Source organism: Arachis hypogaea, chromosome 20 (assembly GCF_003086295.3).
Source record: "Arachis hypogaea cultivar Tifrunner chromosome 20, arahy.Tifrunner.gnm2.J5K5, whole genome shotgun sequence".
NCBI lineage: Eukaryota > Viridiplantae > Streptophyta > Magnoliopsida > Fabales > Fabaceae > Arachis > Arachis hypogaea.
This window is the reverse complement of record NC_092055.1, coordinates 141408856-141427948: the sequence shown is the minus strand read 5'-3', so window position 1 is coordinate 141427948 and position 19093 is coordinate 141408856. Positions and strand designations below refer to the sequence as shown.

The 19093-nt window shown below is 28.3% G+C and overlaps 1 protein-coding gene across 1 annotated transcript; it reads right to left on the bottom strand.

Annotated features, from left to right (window-relative positions):
- Window positions 1-971: 971 nt before the first annotated feature.
- LOC112782839 (probable cellulose synthase A catalytic subunit 5 [UDP-forming]) lies at window positions 972-15898 on the bottom strand. Its single transcript, XM_025825465.3, has 13 exons — window positions 15780-15898; window positions 14746-14941; window positions 14492-14586; window positions 12723-12967; window positions 11004-11270; window positions 9289-9640; window positions 8005-8142; window positions 6483-6608; window positions 5701-5931; window positions 4611-4905; window positions 3594-3790; window positions 2419-2769; window positions 972-2018 (listed from the first exon to the last, which is right to left on the bottom strand). Exons 1-13 carry the CDS (start codon window positions 15858-15860, stop codon window positions 1425-1427), a joined length of 3168 nt encoding a protein of 1055 aa, XP_025681250.1. The 5' UTR covers window positions 15861-15898; the 3' UTR covers window positions 972-1424.
- Between the last annotated feature and the right edge of the window lie 3195 nt (window positions 15899-19093).

The window sequence follows — 19093 nt, the reverse complement described above, 5'->3', positions numbered from 1 at the left end:
TTTTTATTTAAATATAAAATAAATATATGATTTTTCAATTCGGACATATATGGAGAAAATTATGTTATAGATAAAATAAAAATTAAAGTAACAACTCACATATAATATATTTTTTAAAAGAGTTCAATTAAGGAGTTAAATTTTTTTAGTCAATATTAATCAATTTTTTTTAAATTCTAAATCATAAATTTTAATTCTATACTTAAAATTAAAAAATAATTTTTAAATAAAAAATTGAATAAATCATCATTTTTAATTGATTTGGTTTTAATATTACCGTCTATGTTATTTTAATTTTCATCCTCTAAAGTAATAATGTTAGTAAAGTGGTAAAGTGATACTTTAATTACCTTTAAATTTATAACATTTATTATATATGAATCTTACTATCTTAATCCAATGGTGATTAATAGTGTACTTTTTTCTCTAAAATGACAATATAACTTTAGAGGAGTTCCTTTTCTTCCTATATCAAGTCATTTTGAGGTGGCTATATTGTCTTTGATTTTAAATTTTTCTATCATACAGTCTTTTTTTTTTAACGAGATAACAATTATATTAATTTTCCAATTTCATTTGATGATCTAATTGATCATTCAATTTTAAAATTGATAAAGAAGGTGCTTTAGTTTTAAATGATGAATAAACCAATTTGAATTGGTAGAGTGGTTAGCTCACTTATTCGCTTAAGTAATCTCCCTTTGTACATACAACGATTTATTGGCCAATGACAGATTCTCAAATAGAGTTTAGATTTGTGACGAACTAGTTCTTGATTTGCCAAATTAAAAAAATAATGTAGACAACAAAAAAAAAAAGAATTTTAATTAAAATAGTCTCTCTAACTTTTATCCGATGATCAAATTAATCCATTAATTTAAAAAATAAACAACTTAGTACTTGAGTATTGACATGAATCAAATTAAATTAACTAATATATTAGGAAAGCTCAGTCAAACATGTACCAATTCTTTTATCTCAAAAAGTTATATCTCCATCAATTGACACAAATCTTGTCTAGTCTCATGATACATATATATTCAAGAGTCATTGTCATGTTTCTGAAAAATTCTCTAGAATAAGGTTAAGACTCCCTCAATTGGAATCGAATTTGAATAAATAAAGAACAAACAATAATATAATGTTACCTATGACATACAACACAAAACCAAACAATAACTCAATATTTTTTTTAGTCCTTATATACTATATCAGATTTTGTAATTAAGTTTCTGTTGTGATAAAAACATTGAAATTAACAGAATATTCCGTTAAACAAAACAAATCTGTCTAATACTTGGTTGAATATTCTATATAGTTTAACAGAATATTCTGTTAATTTCAACATTTTTGTCACGGTAAGACTTAGTTAAAAAAATATAAGAACCTAATTGAAAATTCGGTGAAATTATAGAGGCCTTCTGTTAACTGCAATCCAATCCACATTCCTCTAAAATTGGACCATTTGACTTGGGTAAGAATGGATCTATCTTCACCCACAGAACAGAGAAGAATGATGCAAGCAAGATTGACCATACAAGAACAATGGTGGGAGTTCTATTATTATTGTGCATCATACCTCTCAGCAATGGATACAAGTGGAGAATTACCCACAATGAAAACAAGAGCTTTCCAAATAGAAGACCCCAAGATTCAAAGCCATTGTTTATTGCATGTGAGACTCCAGCCACAATGGCAATTATGTTCAACATCAACAATGTTGTTGGAACAATGAGAAATGTTGTCCACTTTATTGCAAACAATTCAGAATGGTCATGATCGTTATCTTTTGTTATTGTCGTCGTCGTCAGAATCATGTTTGTGTTTACACCTACCAAGACTTTGAATAGGCCTATGAAGAGAGCAAATAAATGAGCTGAGATTCCTCCCATGACCCAAAATTGCTGGTTTCTCCACCATTCATGGATTGTAACTCTGCTCCATCTCATCTCTAGAATGCTTGTGGTGAAGATGCAGATGAAGAGGGATAGGAACCACATGCCAGTTATGCTGCTAAGCTACAAGTTATGTCAAAAAGAAATTTGGTAAGCATAGACATTTTGGAGCACAACAACAATATAGCATTGTAAAAATTCATGTGCAGTTGTTTTCATGTGAAGTTGATACTTGAGAATCGTTAGAAAATTTGACAAGTTTGACTAAATCAGGATTTTTTAGGGTTTTCTAGAGTTTTCTACGATTTTCTAGGGTTTTCTATAGTTTTTTAGGGTTTTCTTGTATTTCCTAGAATTTTCTATGGTTTTTTAGGATTTTCTAGGGTTTACTAAGGATTTCTAGGGTTATCTAGGATTTTCTAAGGTTTTCCTAGGGTTATCTAGGGTTTCCTAAGGTTTTCTCAATTATTAATTTCGCATGAAAATAGCGCATGTGAATCTTTACTGCAGAATAAACTTATACCTGAGGAATAATAAACTTGTCAGTTAGCAAGCAAACAGCAGGCAGAGTACAATATGCCAGCAAAGGAATTGATGTGAAAGGAGAGAGCATGGAATTGACATAAGAAATTCTCTCTAGCCACTTCAGTCCTCCACCATATCCATGCCAAAGAGGACAATGTTTGCTCATGAAAATTTCAATGGATCCAAGGGCACTTTCAAACACTTGTTGCATATAATTTGCAAGGTTTCTTGGACCAAATACTCTGAATGCAGCTCTCTCAGGAATACAGTATATAGATTTCCATCCATGGCAATGCATTTTAAACCCTGTCAATATATCTTCTGTAACTGATCCATAGATCCATCCAATCTGACCCATCATGTTCAAAATATTATATTATATTACATACCAAAAATATTTCTGTGAACAACACACACAAAAAATCCGACAAATGTTTACTCACATCTAGTTATCTTGACGTGAAGTTGTTAGTTGAGAAGGGTTAGATAATTTAATATATTTGACTAAATTGTTATTTAACGATTATCAATTAACAACTTCACATGAAGACAACTGTATGTGAGTTTCCATCGTATTCAACACAGTTATGTGTAATTTAATGTGAAAACTCAGGTCCAGATAGATGACAATTTAGTCAAACCTGTCAAATCATTTAACGACTCTCAACTATCAACTTCACATAAAGTTATCTGCACCTGAATTTTCACTGTACTTTAAATACAAAAATATTTGTTTTTCAAAAATTATTTTATAAACACGAAAAAACAGAGGTCAATTTTGTTTTTATTTTAGAATAATCAAATCTGTTAAACTTTTTTACCGCAGCATAATCAAACTTTTAATGAATGGTAAATATATATTCCTATACAAATACTAATTGACAACTGATTTTTGGTATCTATATATAAAAATATTATGTGTATATAAAAAATTAATCATTATATATATACACATGATTGATCTGTGCAATATGATAGTTATATTTACGTGTTAAAAATATTTTATATTTCGAATACAAAAATATATAGATATTTTCGTGTGAAAATATATAATAATTAAAAACTTTAGATAAATTGATATACTTGACTAACTTACTTAATATAACCATTATTCACATTTTAGCTATCATTTTTGAATTTATAACCAACTATATCCATAAATAATTTTGTTACCTCTTTCCCCCATTCTGTTTTCTCTTCATAGCCACAACTAATGACATGTATGGCTTCTGTGAGAAGAGAAGCGAGACTGCCATGTTTTACTGCCTCGCCATCACCCAATTGAGTTGATGCAATGAAAATTGGAGACTGTCCAAATTTTTTGGCCAACTTCTCTTCCGTTATTGGACCCGAAATTTCACCCTCAGTTCCTATATATACAATTAATATCTCACAAAGTAAGATTAATATTTAATCAGATGACAACAGTATAAAAAGTTCTATACAATCATTCTTATCTAATTAAATTTAAGTTTAATTAATATGTAAGTCCTATAATTTTATCAAATTTTCAATTAGATTCTTATTTTTTTTCTTTTTAATTAGATTCCTATACTATATTAGATTTTGTAAATAAGTTTTTACTGTGATAAAAATATTGAAATTAACAGAATATTCTGTTAAATTATATAGAATATTCAGTAAAGTGTTAGATATATTCAATAGGGACTTAATTACAAAATCTGATATGGTATATGAACTCAATCGAAAAGAAAAAAATATAAGGACCTAATTAAAAATTCAATGAAACTATAGGGATCGACAAAATAATTAAACCTTAAATTTATGTGTTTAGATGATATTTAAAGTAATAAGTTTGAGTTTAAAAATTAATTATTTTATTTTAATGTGACAATACATCATTAGTTATCCATGTAAAATTTTTTTACATTGATTGACATTGTTGATGTATAAAGTATTTCTATTTTTATGGTTATTCTCACATAATTATTAAATCTGTTATATATGCATGGCAGCTAATTATTTATTATTAGTTGGTTGAAGTTGTTAGCTAGAATTTACCCCTAATTAATCTAACTAACAACTTCAATCCGCCAATAATAAATAATCAGCTGTCATGCTTACATAACTGATATAATAATTCTGTAACAAACTAATACTTTATACACCAACAATAGTAGTGACAAAATTAAAACCAATAAAATGTTATACAAGTGTGAAATGACTTACGTGGAGTTACATGTTGAATAGAGTTGAGAGCACTCTCATGAATAGATGCTTCAGAATGTACTTTTCTATGGCTGCTCTCCATTATATCTAATCTGTGTTTGTTGCACCTCTTCTTCTTCTTTCCCATGCAACACCATCCGCAGCAGCAACAACACTTTGACCAGCAGTTGCATGTCCTTCTTGGACCCTTCTTTCTTCTTGGAGCATCATAACCATACAATGCTTGCCTTCTCAACACACATCCTACCCCAATGCATGTAGGCCCTTGAATACCATCCAAACCTTTCATCTTAACCTGCAAATTAAATAATTAAATTAAATTAAAGAGAGTTTGCTTCTTGTTATATACTCTTTAATTCAGAAAGCAGTGTTTGAAATTGCAGCATCATTCGTTGGATGAAATTAGATGTTTAAAGAGTTGAATCAGATATAATAAAATAATCAATTATACTTTTCCTAAAACAATTCCGCTACGTTACCAACAACATTTCTACCAACTTCTGCCAATTCTTGTTTATAACTGTATTTAATGGAAGTGTCTTTATGGATGTGTCTAATAGAAGTGTCTTTGTAGATATATTTTCTGGATGTGTCTCTTTATACATGTGTTTAAAATATAATAATTAATTATTATTGGTAATAAATTGGCAGATAATATGTTGGTACCCTATACTTTTCCTAAAATAATATATTTCTATATAAAGTATATATTTTTTCATAAAAGAATTTTAAAAAATTAAACACTGCTAATTCAAGAATTCACTAGTAACTAATTTTTCATGCCGACTCGGCTCAGTTAAATGACCTGTTTTTTTTTGTTAATCCTATTGAATCGGCCTGTCTAATGCGATTAACCTTTAATGCAATAGTAGCCTTCAAAATCTAACTTTTCATTTTGTTGGCTAATTTCTTATTTAGCGACGGAATAGTATAGTTTTAGTGTCAGTAGCTACCAACTTTTTTATAACAACCAATTTTGTTGGTCGCTGTAAATCAGTAGCTATTTTAAAATTTGCAACACTACTAGAAACTGCAAACATAATTTAAAATTGGGAGATTAATTTCAAGAAAAGGATTAGATTGTAATTACATCAGTAAAAGCAGCTGTTTGGTTGTGATATGAGTCATCATCATGGATTGAGGCATTAGCATCATTATTAGTAAATCTGTGAGAGAATTGAACAAAGCAAACCCTTTGACCTAACAATGGATCCATCATGAAGCACATGGCTTCTCTTATAGCCTTGCTATTGTTAATGTAATTATCATAGTCCAAGTTCAGCACAAAAGGGGCATTGGAAAGCACTGCAGACACTCTCACCTGTTCAAATACACATATAATAATGATCATCATCATCATCGATTTAATTTCATTCTATGAACTAGTTCTTGACTACGAAGCACGGATACTTTGCTGAGTTATTGTGTCTGCGTGTCGGACACATTTCGAACATGACACTCACCGACACTTGTCCGGCACGCGTGTCTACTGTGTCCAACCGTGTCTTAATAAAAAATAAAAGATTTTTCTTCGGACACTCTTGAACACACCTACATATATACAATTATGTGTCCGCATGTCCAGTCTTACTCTTAACATATATTTTTAAAATAAATTTAGATATAGTATATATTATTATTTATTAAAACAAAAAATATTTTAAATACTTGATATAATTAAAATAAGACATTAAAAATAATTAAAAATTTTAATTTATATTTTATATATATGCGTATCCCCATGTCATGTAAGATCTTAAAATTTGCGTGTCGAAATATCCCATATTGTGTCCCGTGTCCGTGTCAGTATCCATGCATCATAGGTTTTTGGATCATAGGTTCTTGATAGATGTTTTAATTTTCAATACTTACCAGTGAATTAAGTGCACCAGCTTTTCTATGATGATTGAAAGTAGGTCGCTTTTCTCTTGAAACATATACCAAACGTGGTAGTTCATTACCATCCTTGTCATGTCCCCCGCTTTTTCCTAGAAAAACCTGTGCAAATACGACTCATTATTAGGTGTTTTGAAAGTAAAATAAAAGAATTTATTTTCTCTAATCGATTTATATCATCTATGCTAAAGTGATTTTAATTTGTTATAAAACTCATTAGTGACTTATTATTTAATTAAGGTTTAATTATTTTGTTGATCTCTATAATTTTAACAAATTTTTAATTGAGTTCTTATATTTTTTTTTCAACTGAATCTCTATACTATTTGTAATTTTATAGGATTAATAGTCAAATTAGTCCTTAAGACATTCTTTAAATTCGTCTCTAAAAGATTTTTATCAATTAAATTGGTTCTTTAAAGATTATCAAGTAATCATATCATATTTGTCATTCATTTACTAAATTAACAATTTCTGTCAACAATTGATGATGTGGAATGTTAATTGATAGCATATATGACACCTAACATATCTAATTGGACACTGATCAAATATATTTTGAAAATATATCAATTTAGTCGCTAGATTATATTGAGAATATGATTTATGTAATTGGGAAAAGGAACTAAATTAATAGATTTTTATAAACATATTTGGTCAATATTCAATTAAACATGTCAAGTATCATGTATGTTGTCAATTAATGTTTCACAACGTCATTCATTTACGAAAATTATTAATGGTGTGATTGAAGAAGGACAAATATAATTAATTTTTAATCTTTGATGGACCAATTTGATTGAAAAAATCTTCCAGGAACGAATTTAAAGAATACTTTATCTTTTAGGGACTAATTTGATTATTAATCTTAATTTTGTGATTAAGTCATTTTCATGTCAAAAGCGTTAAAATTAATAGAATATTTCTTCTAAAATACATGCGGTCAAAAGTCTAATTATATTTTTAATATGAATACCTTCAATTTACGAAAATAAATTTCAGTTAACTTTAATATTTTTTATACTAGAAAGGATCTAATTATAAAATTTAAAACCGTGTAAAGATCTAATAAATTAAAAAATATAGAGACAAACAGAATAATTAAACTTTTAATTAATATATCAATATAAAAACTATAATTTTGTACTGAAAATACTTAATAGTTTTTCTGCAAGTACGTATTCACAGGATATTGGATCGTGTATTATTACGTTATAAAAAATAACTAATTTTTTGTGATTACCTGTAGAAAAAGTATAGGATATCAATATATTATCTGTTAATTTATTATCAACAATAATTAATTATTATATTTTAAACATATATATAAAGAGACACATCTAGAAAATATATTTATAAAGACACTTCTATTAGACACAACTATAAAAAAGAAATTTTTATTAGACACATCATAAAGACACTTTCATTAAACACAGTTATAAACAAGAATTGGTAGAAGTTAGTAGAAATGTTGTTAGTAACGTAACGAGATTGTTACCTGTATCATTCCGGGGTGATCACGAATAGTATTGCCAGGCCATGGGGTTCCATCTTGCATTGTCCAACCTTCTTCAGGAACCTTCCCAGCTTTTGCAACCAGACAATTCATTCGAACTCTAAACTCCTCGTATTCTCTCTGCATGTTATATATTAATTGGATAATGCTAGAGAGACAAATCTATTATATTATCTACTTATTAACAAGACATTTGTCTTAAACAAGTTTTAATCCTATTAAAATAGGTAATAAAGCTTTTGGTTTTGTTGTTTATAATTTTTATAATTGATGAACGGTAATTAATTCTTCACAAATTATGTTTTGTGACACATTAGTAATGATTTTTTGGACTATTTTTATCGTAGTTAATTGACAAAATTCTTATAGTAAATTATTACATGAAATACTAAGAATGTGATATGTTTTATCATATAAATATGTTAACATGTCACGTTTTCATTTAACATAAAAAATACTAAATATACATTAAGAATAAATTACTAAATTATTATAGTATTTATCTATAAATATTTATATTGTTTCATTCACTATGATTAATTTAATTATTGATTTTTTTTACTGTGTGTATGTAACATGATTATTTAATGTATTATATGATCATTAATGAATAAATTAATAACAATGACTAAAATCAAAATTTTAAATTTCTAGAATTCAGAAACTATTTTACAAAAATCAAAATCAAAATTATATATTTTCACCAGCACCATAAGCTTATATATAGGATAGTAAACTTTTTAAATGTTTAATTATTTTGTCAGTTCTTATAATTTTACTAAATTTTTAATTAGATCTTTATATATTTTTTTAATTGGGTCTCTATACTATATCAGATTTTGTAATTAAGTCTTTATTGTAATAAAAAATATTAGAATTAACAAAATATTCTGTTAAACTATACAGAATATTCAGTTAAGTGTTAGGTATATTCATTTTGTTTAACGAAATATTCCGTTAATTCCAACATTTTTGTCATGATAGGGACTTAATTACAAAATATGATAAGCATAGAAATTCAATCGAAAAGAAAAAAATCTAAAGACCCAATTAAAAATTCAATAAAATTATAGAAATTGACAGAATAATTAAACCATTTTTAAATATTTCTAAAATATCGATATTTTAGTAATTTTAATAGTTGATTTTAATTAATATATATATATATATATATATTTTCTACTATAGGAATCAATAGCTAAAACTACTAGAATACTGGTATTTTAAGAATAGCTTGAGAATTCTTCAAAAATGAAGAGATGTTACCTTCATTGCTCTTCTCTCTTTGACAAATGAAGGGTGCACCTTATCTTGAAGGTAATTAATTTTCTCAGCAAAATAGGATTCAGGTGCTCTAGGCTCAACATTGAACTTGTTACAAAAAGGAACCCATTTCTTTGCAAATTCAGAAGTTTCAGATAAGGCCTCAAATGTTAACATTGCTGCTCCATCATCAGACACATAACAAGAAACCTTATCAGCAGGGTAATCCACAGCCAGTACTGAAAGAACAGTGTTTGCTGTCACCAATGGTGCCTCCTTTTGTGGATCAACTGTTGAAACAAATATATCAATTGCTGAAAGCTCTGATTCTGAACCTTCTCCTTCCTTTTCAAACCTATATCAAAATTTTCATTTTTAATATATACTCATGTGAACATGCATATTTACCATGCATGCATGGTTTTAAATGTAACAATATTAACTAAAATGCAGTTACATAATATGATATATATTTGATTAAATTGCAATATGTATTTGTATGACTAAACATTTTAGTTGTTATCTTTTCTTAAAGATTATTCTAGGAATTTGTATGTGAAAAATATGGTAAAGAAATCATGAGTAACTAAATATGAACTATGATATAAATAAGGTGGAAACTCAGGCGCAGTCGACTTAATGTGAAGTTGATATCTGAGAGCCGTTATTGAGAGCCGTTAAATAATTTGACTGATTTGACTAAATTTTCATCTAACGGCTCTCAGATATCAACTTCACGTGAAGTCGACTTCACATGAGTTTTTACCTATAAATAATATTTTCGTGAGGAAAAAAGTATCTTGTCATATAACCTATAATGTATATAAATGATATTTGATAAAATGTTGAAAGTGTTTTGTTTTTGCCTAAATTTTAGAACATTTTGTCAAATATCATTCAATTTCATAAAATCCTAAGAATATTTTCTTTTCAAATATTATAATTTTAATATTAAAATCTTTTCTCTAGAATTATATTAATAATATATATAATACAAAAATAATGTTAATTCAATATATAAAGTGGGAGATTTTTTTTTTTTCCGTCTTTCTTCCTATAATGGATAGTGTATTTCTTTTTTACAAAGCAAACAACAACAAAAAAAAACTTGACTGAAATTTAGTACGATAAATGTTTATTTTTGAAATAATTTATTCAAAAATCGTTAAAAAAAATTTAATAAAATATATTAAAATATTTAAAAATTCTCACCCTATCATTTTCATATAACCGTTTATTTAATTAATTTTTTATCTTAATATATAATGAACGAGTGAATATCACGATTTAATTAGATTAATAAAAAATCAGTTTAAGTAAAAATTGATTGACATCAAATTGATAAAAAAAATTTAAAAAATTAGTCAAAGTATCAGTTAAAAAAATATATTTTTTATTCATAAATATATTATTTTATTACAATCGTTTTAATTTCGATTAAATTTTAGTAGAACCTTTGAATATTTTTATTTAAACCTCTGATTCTATAAATTCAAAAGTCGGTTCAGTTTTAGAACATTGTTACATATATATAATAGGGTGGAAACTCAGGTGCAGTCGACTTTACGTAAAGTTGATAGTTGAAAGCTGTTAGATAGTTTGACTGATTTGACTAAATTTTTATCTAACGACTCTCAACTATCAACTTCACGTGAAGTCGACTGCATCTGAGTTTACATCGTATAATAGAGTAGGAAATGAAATAAAAAGAGTCTTGCCTTAAGGAAAGACGATCCAAGTAGGTTTCCCTTTGGACAGGGAACCATTTAGGGAATTGGTGAAGAATCCAAGCAAGAGTGAACCAAACCTCACATATCACTGATACAAGCCACAAGGCATATGCGTTTTCAACTGGATGAGTTACTCGATAATGGAAGTAGAAAGCAACAACCACCACCCTTATTATTATCATCATTCTGTATGGGTTCATTTTACTCGATGGAATTCCCATCTTTCTTGATAATGGTTGTCTTGCTTTGTCCATTCTGATCAACAACAAACAATGAAAATGCTTAATAATTGTTAGAGATATATAAATTTGTTATTATAAAAATAAATACATTATTTGTACATTCAAATTAATTATTAAAATTAGTCACTATGTGTTTGTAATATATATCCAGTTTAATTCATTATACTAATAGTTTATTTTAGTGTATATCTATCATATATAATTGTATTTAAATTTAAATGTGTATACTTTTTATGATAGATATTATGTTGATACTAATATATTTTTTAAATTAGTATTTTTTCTGTTTTATTAATTAAAAATAATTTAAATATATAATTAATGAATGACTAACAATTATATTTTTAATTATATGAGTATAAGGGTATTTTAGTAATACTACTATTTGTATATCAAATATTTTTTTTACATTTGTTTTGTATTTGAATTTACGTTCCCCAACTTTTTATTTTTTTACTAAAAGAAAAAAAAATATTTTTTCTATTAATCGTTTCTGCAACGAGCAATAGAGAGAGAGAGACACTTTATACATACACGTTCCATGTATTTTGGTAACTAATAAATTCAACTAAGTTAATCCAATAATCTATTGGCAGTGTTGAAGAAGAAGGTGGAGTAGTAGTATAAAAAGAAGAAGAAAAAAATTTAGTTGAATTTAGTTACAAAATTAATTTGTTCACATAGTATTTTTTTAAGGTAAAAATCCAGGTGTAATTAATTTCATATAAAGTTCATAACTGAAAGTCGTTAAATAATTTAATAGGTTTGACTAAATTGTTATCTAACGACTTTCAAGTTTCAACTATCAACTTCACATGAAGTTAACTGCACCTGAATTTCTATTTTTTAATTATAAAATATTAATTAATTCAATATTTTCACCGCTAACCTATAGCTATTAAACCAAGAAGAGTGAGTAAGTGGCAACTAAGAGAAATAGTTTTGTATAAGAATATGATGAAAATTAATAAAGATACTTACATAAATTTATCTAAAATATAATGATGTTTGTAATCATTTCCTTAATTTACATATACTTAAATAATATAATGAAAATTTTGAGAAAAGGACAAATATGTCCTTAACCTTTTGATCCGCAGACATTTAAGTCCTCGAAGATTTGAAAATACATTTAAATCCTTGACCTTTTCAAAACCTGGACATATCGATCCCTCATGTTCACTTGGGTCTGTCGGACTTATCGAAAAAATCAAACGTGACTTCTGTTGTACTGACCTGGTTGATACGAACGCATACGTGAGAGAGTTTTTAAAATTGGACAAATTAGACCCAGGGATCGATATGTCCAGATTTTAAAGAGGTCAAGGACTTAAATGTATTTTTAAATCTTTAGGGACTTAAATGTCCGCGGACAAAAAAGTTAAGGATCGATTTGTCCTTTTCTCAAAATTTTTTTACTTAAAGTAAAAGAAGTTGGAACAGAGAGTGAAAAGAAACTACATACAGAGGGAATTGAGTGTCATCATCTGGTGAAGCATGATTTTGGTGATGATGATGAGACTCTTCAAGTCTCTGTTGCCTTTGCTTCCACAATTCCATTCTTTCTTTCCATGCAACACTTCCATAGCCATAAGCTGCAAGGTCCTTCGAAGGATCCATGGCCCGGGATTGCAATCCAATCATCTCTTTACTCATCATGTATGATGGAACTAAGGCACTATGATGATGTTCTTGAGATGTTTCATCATCCTGTCCAAAATCAATTACATGCATGCTAAGTTTTTAGAAATGTTTGAATTATAGTTCAGAAAATAATATTTATATCTATATATATTCCATGATTTGACTAAGTACTATTTCAATGGAAACAATACTTTACTTCCATATATACTTGTTTGAATTATAGTTCAGAAAATAAATAAATAATTAAAGAAAAGAGAGGGGGGGGGGGATTGATTAAGGTTCTTAATCTATTATATTTTATGAATTTAAGCAATCCTAAAAGTTACATGAAAAGTGGCCAACTTTTGATATTACTTGATATAATAATCTTTTGCAAAACTTTAGACTCTTTAGCATTAAGTAATGGCTTAAATGTACTTCTTAAACAAAGGGAGTATTGGAACAAATAAAATGATAATACATACTAGCAGAGAAGAATAAAATAGATTTTTTCAATGTTTATTCTTTAAATCTAATCTTGTACGGTATAAAATTTTTTCTCACCTGTTATAACAAAATAGTATTTTTATGACGGTCTTTTTACTATTTAATTACTATTTTAACTGTTGCTAAATTTTTTTACAATGGTTAGCGACGATTTTGAACCTACGTTAATAAGAGCGTCGCTAAATTGTTTGTAACCATTTTTAAAGTATAAAATCGTTACAAATTTATAACACTTATTAAGGTATTTTTTATGCTATATTTAGTGACGATTCGATCACCAAATTATTAAATCATGTGATAATTTTTCTTATATTTTCATGACTGATTTTAACTATCACAATATATTTAGAGATAGTTTTAAATCGTCACTAAATTATTTTTGTCATAATTTTTTATATTTAATGACAGTTTAATCTGTCACAATATATTTAGCAACCGTTTGAGCATTCATATATACTCTAATATACTCAAAAAATAATGAAAAACTCATAATAAGTACATTAAATTACTTCCTTCTTTTTGATTGTTTATATCAAAATTTGTAAAACAACAAAATAAACTAGCATGAGACAAGAAAAACTTAATAAAACAGAATAAAAATATCTATAATTAGAGTTTAATTTTAATGCACTCACATTGTAAAGTATTTTTACACAGTCATATAATTATATTTGTTCTTTTGGATGGTTATTTACGCAATTAATATAAAAAGTAGTTATTTTTACTGATGTAACATTACGTAATTAGATGCATGTGTAAAACTACTTTACACTATCATTGCATCAAAATTAAATTCCTATAATTAATACACAAAAGAGTCCTACTTAAATATACATTTTTTAGTCCTACTCAATTTTTATATAACATGGTATAAAATATAAAAAAAAAATCCAGAATTATGGAACAAGAGCTAGAAGAAACTATTGATAAAAAAATAAAAAATACTATCTATACACCAAATATTTTTGATAGTCATATAAAAATATAGTTATTACTAATTAATGATGTATTTTATTTTTTAATTAAAAAAAAAACAAAAAAAAAGTTTGGTTGTTAAGAAAATACTAATATAGTAGGTCGAAATTGAAAAAAAAAATTATTTACCTCGAGAGGCATAGTGACATGCATCTCTTGTTCAAATTCGTTCTCCAAGTCATCAATGTCATCCTCTTCTTCGTCACCCTCAACTCTCGCACATCCTACATTATAACATATAAAGATAATAATTAAGACGTAAACATATATTATGTTAAACAATTCAAATTGTTTAACGATTTTTAATTATCATATTCACCTAAAAACATCTTTATAAAAATCAACACTAAAATTGATTTATACATACATACATACATACATACCCTTGAGACGCTTATATCTGGTTTTGCATTGTGGGCAGACTTGGCTTCCTTCCCTGCGTTCATAGTGATAACAGTTTCTGCAAACGGGAAAGGCACACTCGTTGCAAGCCACAAAGAGATCACCATCTTCAGTAACTCCTATTTCTTCTCCACATAGCTGGCACACTTCACCGCACAACCCTTCCCACTCATCCCTCTATAATTAAGAGGTCAATACGTATTATATTAAGTAGTTTAGTCAAAGGTGTAAATTTAGGTGCAGTCGACTTCACGTGAAGTTGATAACTGAGAGTTATTAGATGCTTTGACTGATTTGACTAAATTTTCATCTAACGGCTCTCACCTATCAACTTTACGTGAAGTCGACTGCACCTAAGTTTTTACCTTAGTCAAATATGTCTATCTATCTAATAATTTTTTGACATCAATTATTTTTTTTGGTGAGAATTTATTTATTTTTATAAAAATTAATAGTTAAAATCTGTTATACCACAATTTAGTTGAATTTGCATGTCACAATTATTAGGAAGACAAAAAAAAAAAAAAACCAAACAGTCTGAACTTTTTTATTTAACATTTTTTTGTTGTCCTGGAAGATTAAATAAAATAAAAAATAATAAATTTTAGTAATTTTTTACTAATATTTTTTAATTACTAAATATTTTCACATAATAACATATTTATGTCATAGTTATATCTCCTATTAATAATGCTATAACACTGTCACATTATAGTATCAGAAATGTTTTTTTTTTTTTTTACTTTTTATTCTAAAATTCTAGAAAGTAGAAAGAACAGAAATAAAATGCTAAGACAAAAAAATTCGTATTTTTACTTACAGAAATTTTTTATTTTTTATTCTAAAAATCTAGAAAATAGAAGCAATAGAAATAGAATGCTAAGACAAAATAAAATTCATATTTTTTACTTCTGGTGCTCTCTCACATGATGAATAGCATCAGTGAATACTGAAAATAAATAATTAAACTAAGTAAGAGAGTTTATACTAATTAATGTTACTTGTTATTACTTACAAGAAAATCACCATCTTGACGTATGATAATGAATTCATTGCTGTTGTGCGAACCTGCAACTAAGCCCAAGTTTCTTCCCATTTTTGCTCCTTACTTCATCTATATCATGTCATGCACACAATCTTAATAAGAATATTTATAAATTCTTTGCCTTTCAACTCAAGGAAGATATATGTGTACTTTACTTGTGCAAGAGAAAAGCACCATTATTATTCTCCTTTTTTGAGCCTCAAAGTGAAAATATAACAAAATAAAGCTATTAAGCTAATTATTATTATTCCACTCATTATATATATTCTTTTCTTCTCCCTTTATATGTATATATTTTTTTGCTCAAAATTAAAATTAAAAAATAATTAATTAATTTCCCTCTCTTACTTTCTCCGCCCAAAGGCCACCCTTTTTTGTTGCATATGACACATTTACATCTTAATCTTTTTCTTTGCTTCTTTATAACAACGCCAACAAAGATTTTTGTTTTTGTCATCATCTAACTAGCAAAAAGAAAAAGCATAGCTTTTACACATGGCTTGTTCCTAATTGCTATGTGTCATTTTCTCTTATGATAGATGCTTACATTAACAGCTTCTTCAATTCTAATTAATCCAAAGAGAAAAACAACATTAGAGGCATTATTGTGAGTCCACCACTATACTGTGTTTGCTTGTAGGGTGAAGAAATATTAATGTCACTAGGCCACGCCCAAAAATCCTAGTTTTGATTATTTTTTAAGTCCATTATAATTGTTGGGTGCAATTATTGTTAGTACCTTTCATAATCAACATATATAACTTATGACTTATCCAATAGCATAACACAAAATTTAAGGGTTGGCTTTATTAATGAATAATAATACCAAGAGATGAAGTAATACCTAAGTCAATGTATATGTCCAATTATAATTACAGATTACACACAAAAATTACAAATTTTAAAAATATTTTATTTTAAATAAATTAAAAATGTTATATAAAATTGTGTTTATTGTCTTTTTCCCTTATACGTCCTATTTGCTCACACTTACTCTCTCTTCTTTATTATTTTAATTTTAAATAGAGTTATTAATTAGTAGCGTGTGTGTGTGTATATATATATATATATATATATATATATATATATATATATATATATATATATATATATATATATATATATATATATATATATATAGGTGAATTCTATTCGACTCCTCCTAAAATAATATGTAAATTACCCTCTATGACGTGGCACATTTTAATTGGATGATTACTTGTAAATTGGCCAAAGTGCTCTGGGTGGCGCCTAAGGAGGTCTTCTTTAACAAGGCTGTGCAGAGCCTAGCTGTCTAAACCTTTCCTCGGGCCATAACCTGGAGGTGAGATTTTATAGTTACATCATCCATACTTATAATACTATGGAGAAAGATGTGCTTCTTACTCCAGACTAAGGCATCAAAACCCTGTTTGTAGATGGCTGAACTCGACGTCTTGCGCTTCTTGGAGGCCGGCTCAGGATTTGAAGGGGACGGATGATTTACTTGCTTAGAGGGAGGAGGTACTAGTTTCTCTAAGGTGGAGGAAATTAGCCGAAGACCTGGGTCGGGCGTAATCTTCACGGAAGCAGAGGCGCCCGAGTCCGACTTGGAAGGCAAGGCCACCCCACCGGCCTCTTGCAGTTGAAGATTGCGAGCAACAGCACTCTTCTTCGCGGTCTGTAGATTTTTCGTTGCAGCCGACTTAAGAGCCATCTTTTCTGCACAACATCAAGAAATCAAAATCAAAGTTAGGCATCAAATGTAGGATTAATGGCACCTCAGAAGAAAATAGAAAGAAGGCTTCCTAGCTCGGATTGGAGTTGGTTGAGTTCCCTAAAATTTTTTGGTATCCAAATAGGGCGCACGACCCCAACACTCTTGGAACAAGCCAACTATGCTTTTCTCGAACTCGTCTAAATCATCCAAATTGTGCTTAACTATCACTGGTTTCTCTTCCCAATATAAAGGAAAACGGGATTCATCGTTCTCGTAAAAAAAGAAAGGTCGGACATTCTTAACAGCTCAAATTTTGAAAAAATAATTCTTAAAATCATGGAAAGACTCGTCAAAAATAGCAAAAATCTTTTTTCCCTGGACAGCCCGAAAAGAGACACAACCTTATTTTTTGGAATTAAAACGGAAAGGCTTAGTAAGAACAAAGAGACAAAAGAAGACCTTTAAAGAAAGTCGGACATTAAACTCCCGACACAACAGCTGGTATATTTTCAAAAAATCCCAAGAATTAGGGTGCAATTGGGTAGGAGTGACATTACAAGTTCAGAGGACATCAATCTCGAAATCGAAAAAAGGAAAGCAGATATCTAGCTTAGTAAAGAAGCAATCATAGGCATAGAAGAAGTGGCATTCCGACCTATCAAGTTGGAGAAAACATACCCTTTCCTTGGAATCAGCAACAGTTATCTCATAATTTCTCTTATCCTCCCGATTTACACACAGGCTATCATGTCTACGAAATTATTCAACATACTCTCTATCAATTACAATGATGGGAGTAAGGATAGTTATATGATCTACTCAGGTCAGGTCGGATGAAATTTTGATTGACATGTTGTGAATTACAAATCGAGACATAAAAGCTATACCTACAATGCAACAAACAAAGAAATCATCACAAAAGCAAGTTGAGTACCAATTAAAGGAAGTCGGGTTGTTGTCAACAACTTAAAAAGTACAAGTTTTACAATTTCTCAATACATTGCCAAATACAGAAGTGGTACCACCTTCAAATATATAAAGTGGCACTATTTGGAGACAACACAAAAGAAAACTACATCAAAGTTCACAGCGACAACAAATATTCAAAGAAAGAAAAACAATTCCTTTATCACAGCAACATTTCAAAACCACCATTCATTCGAAACTAACATACTACCAAAAACACTGAAATAAAGCAAAAAACAGGAAAAGATGGAATAAAGAACCAATCTTAAAGGAGTGTAAAAACAAGGACAATTCAAACAGCAATACACGAACAATCTTCTCCAAAGAATGAATAAAAATCCTCTAAAACCTCAAGATAACAAAATCTTGAACTAGGAAATAGTTACACGAAGGAAGAATAAAGAAAGTGAAAGGAGGAGAGAAAGCAAACGTTTCAGAAATAGAAAAAAGAAAGAAGAAGAAAAAGGTGAAGCATTTATAAAACACAAGAGGCAAAAGAGAGATTTCACACACCACTTTAATATGACGCACGGATTCCAACGAAACTACTGCGTAACGTAGGTCGTGTCATCAAGCAGCGTTACGTTTCAAAAATTTTGAAACACGTCGAGTACCCGAC

What these genes read in the sequence shown, in the direction of transcription:
- LOC112782839 (XM_025825465.3), bottom strand. Translation starts at nt 15,860, where the DNA reads ATGGGAAGAAACTTGGGCTTAGTTGCAGGTTCGCACAACAGCAATGAA. An exon ending in GTCAAGATGGTGATTTTCTT is followed by an intron (nt 14,942 to 15,779) that starts GTAAGTAATAAC and finishes TCTTAATTATAG; the next exon opens with AGGGATGAGTGGGAAGGGTT. An exon ending in ATCACCCCGGAATGATACAG is followed by an intron (nt 6,609 to 8,004) that starts GTAACAATCTCG and finishes GTATTTGCACAG; the next exon opens with GTTTTTCTAGGAAAAAGCGG.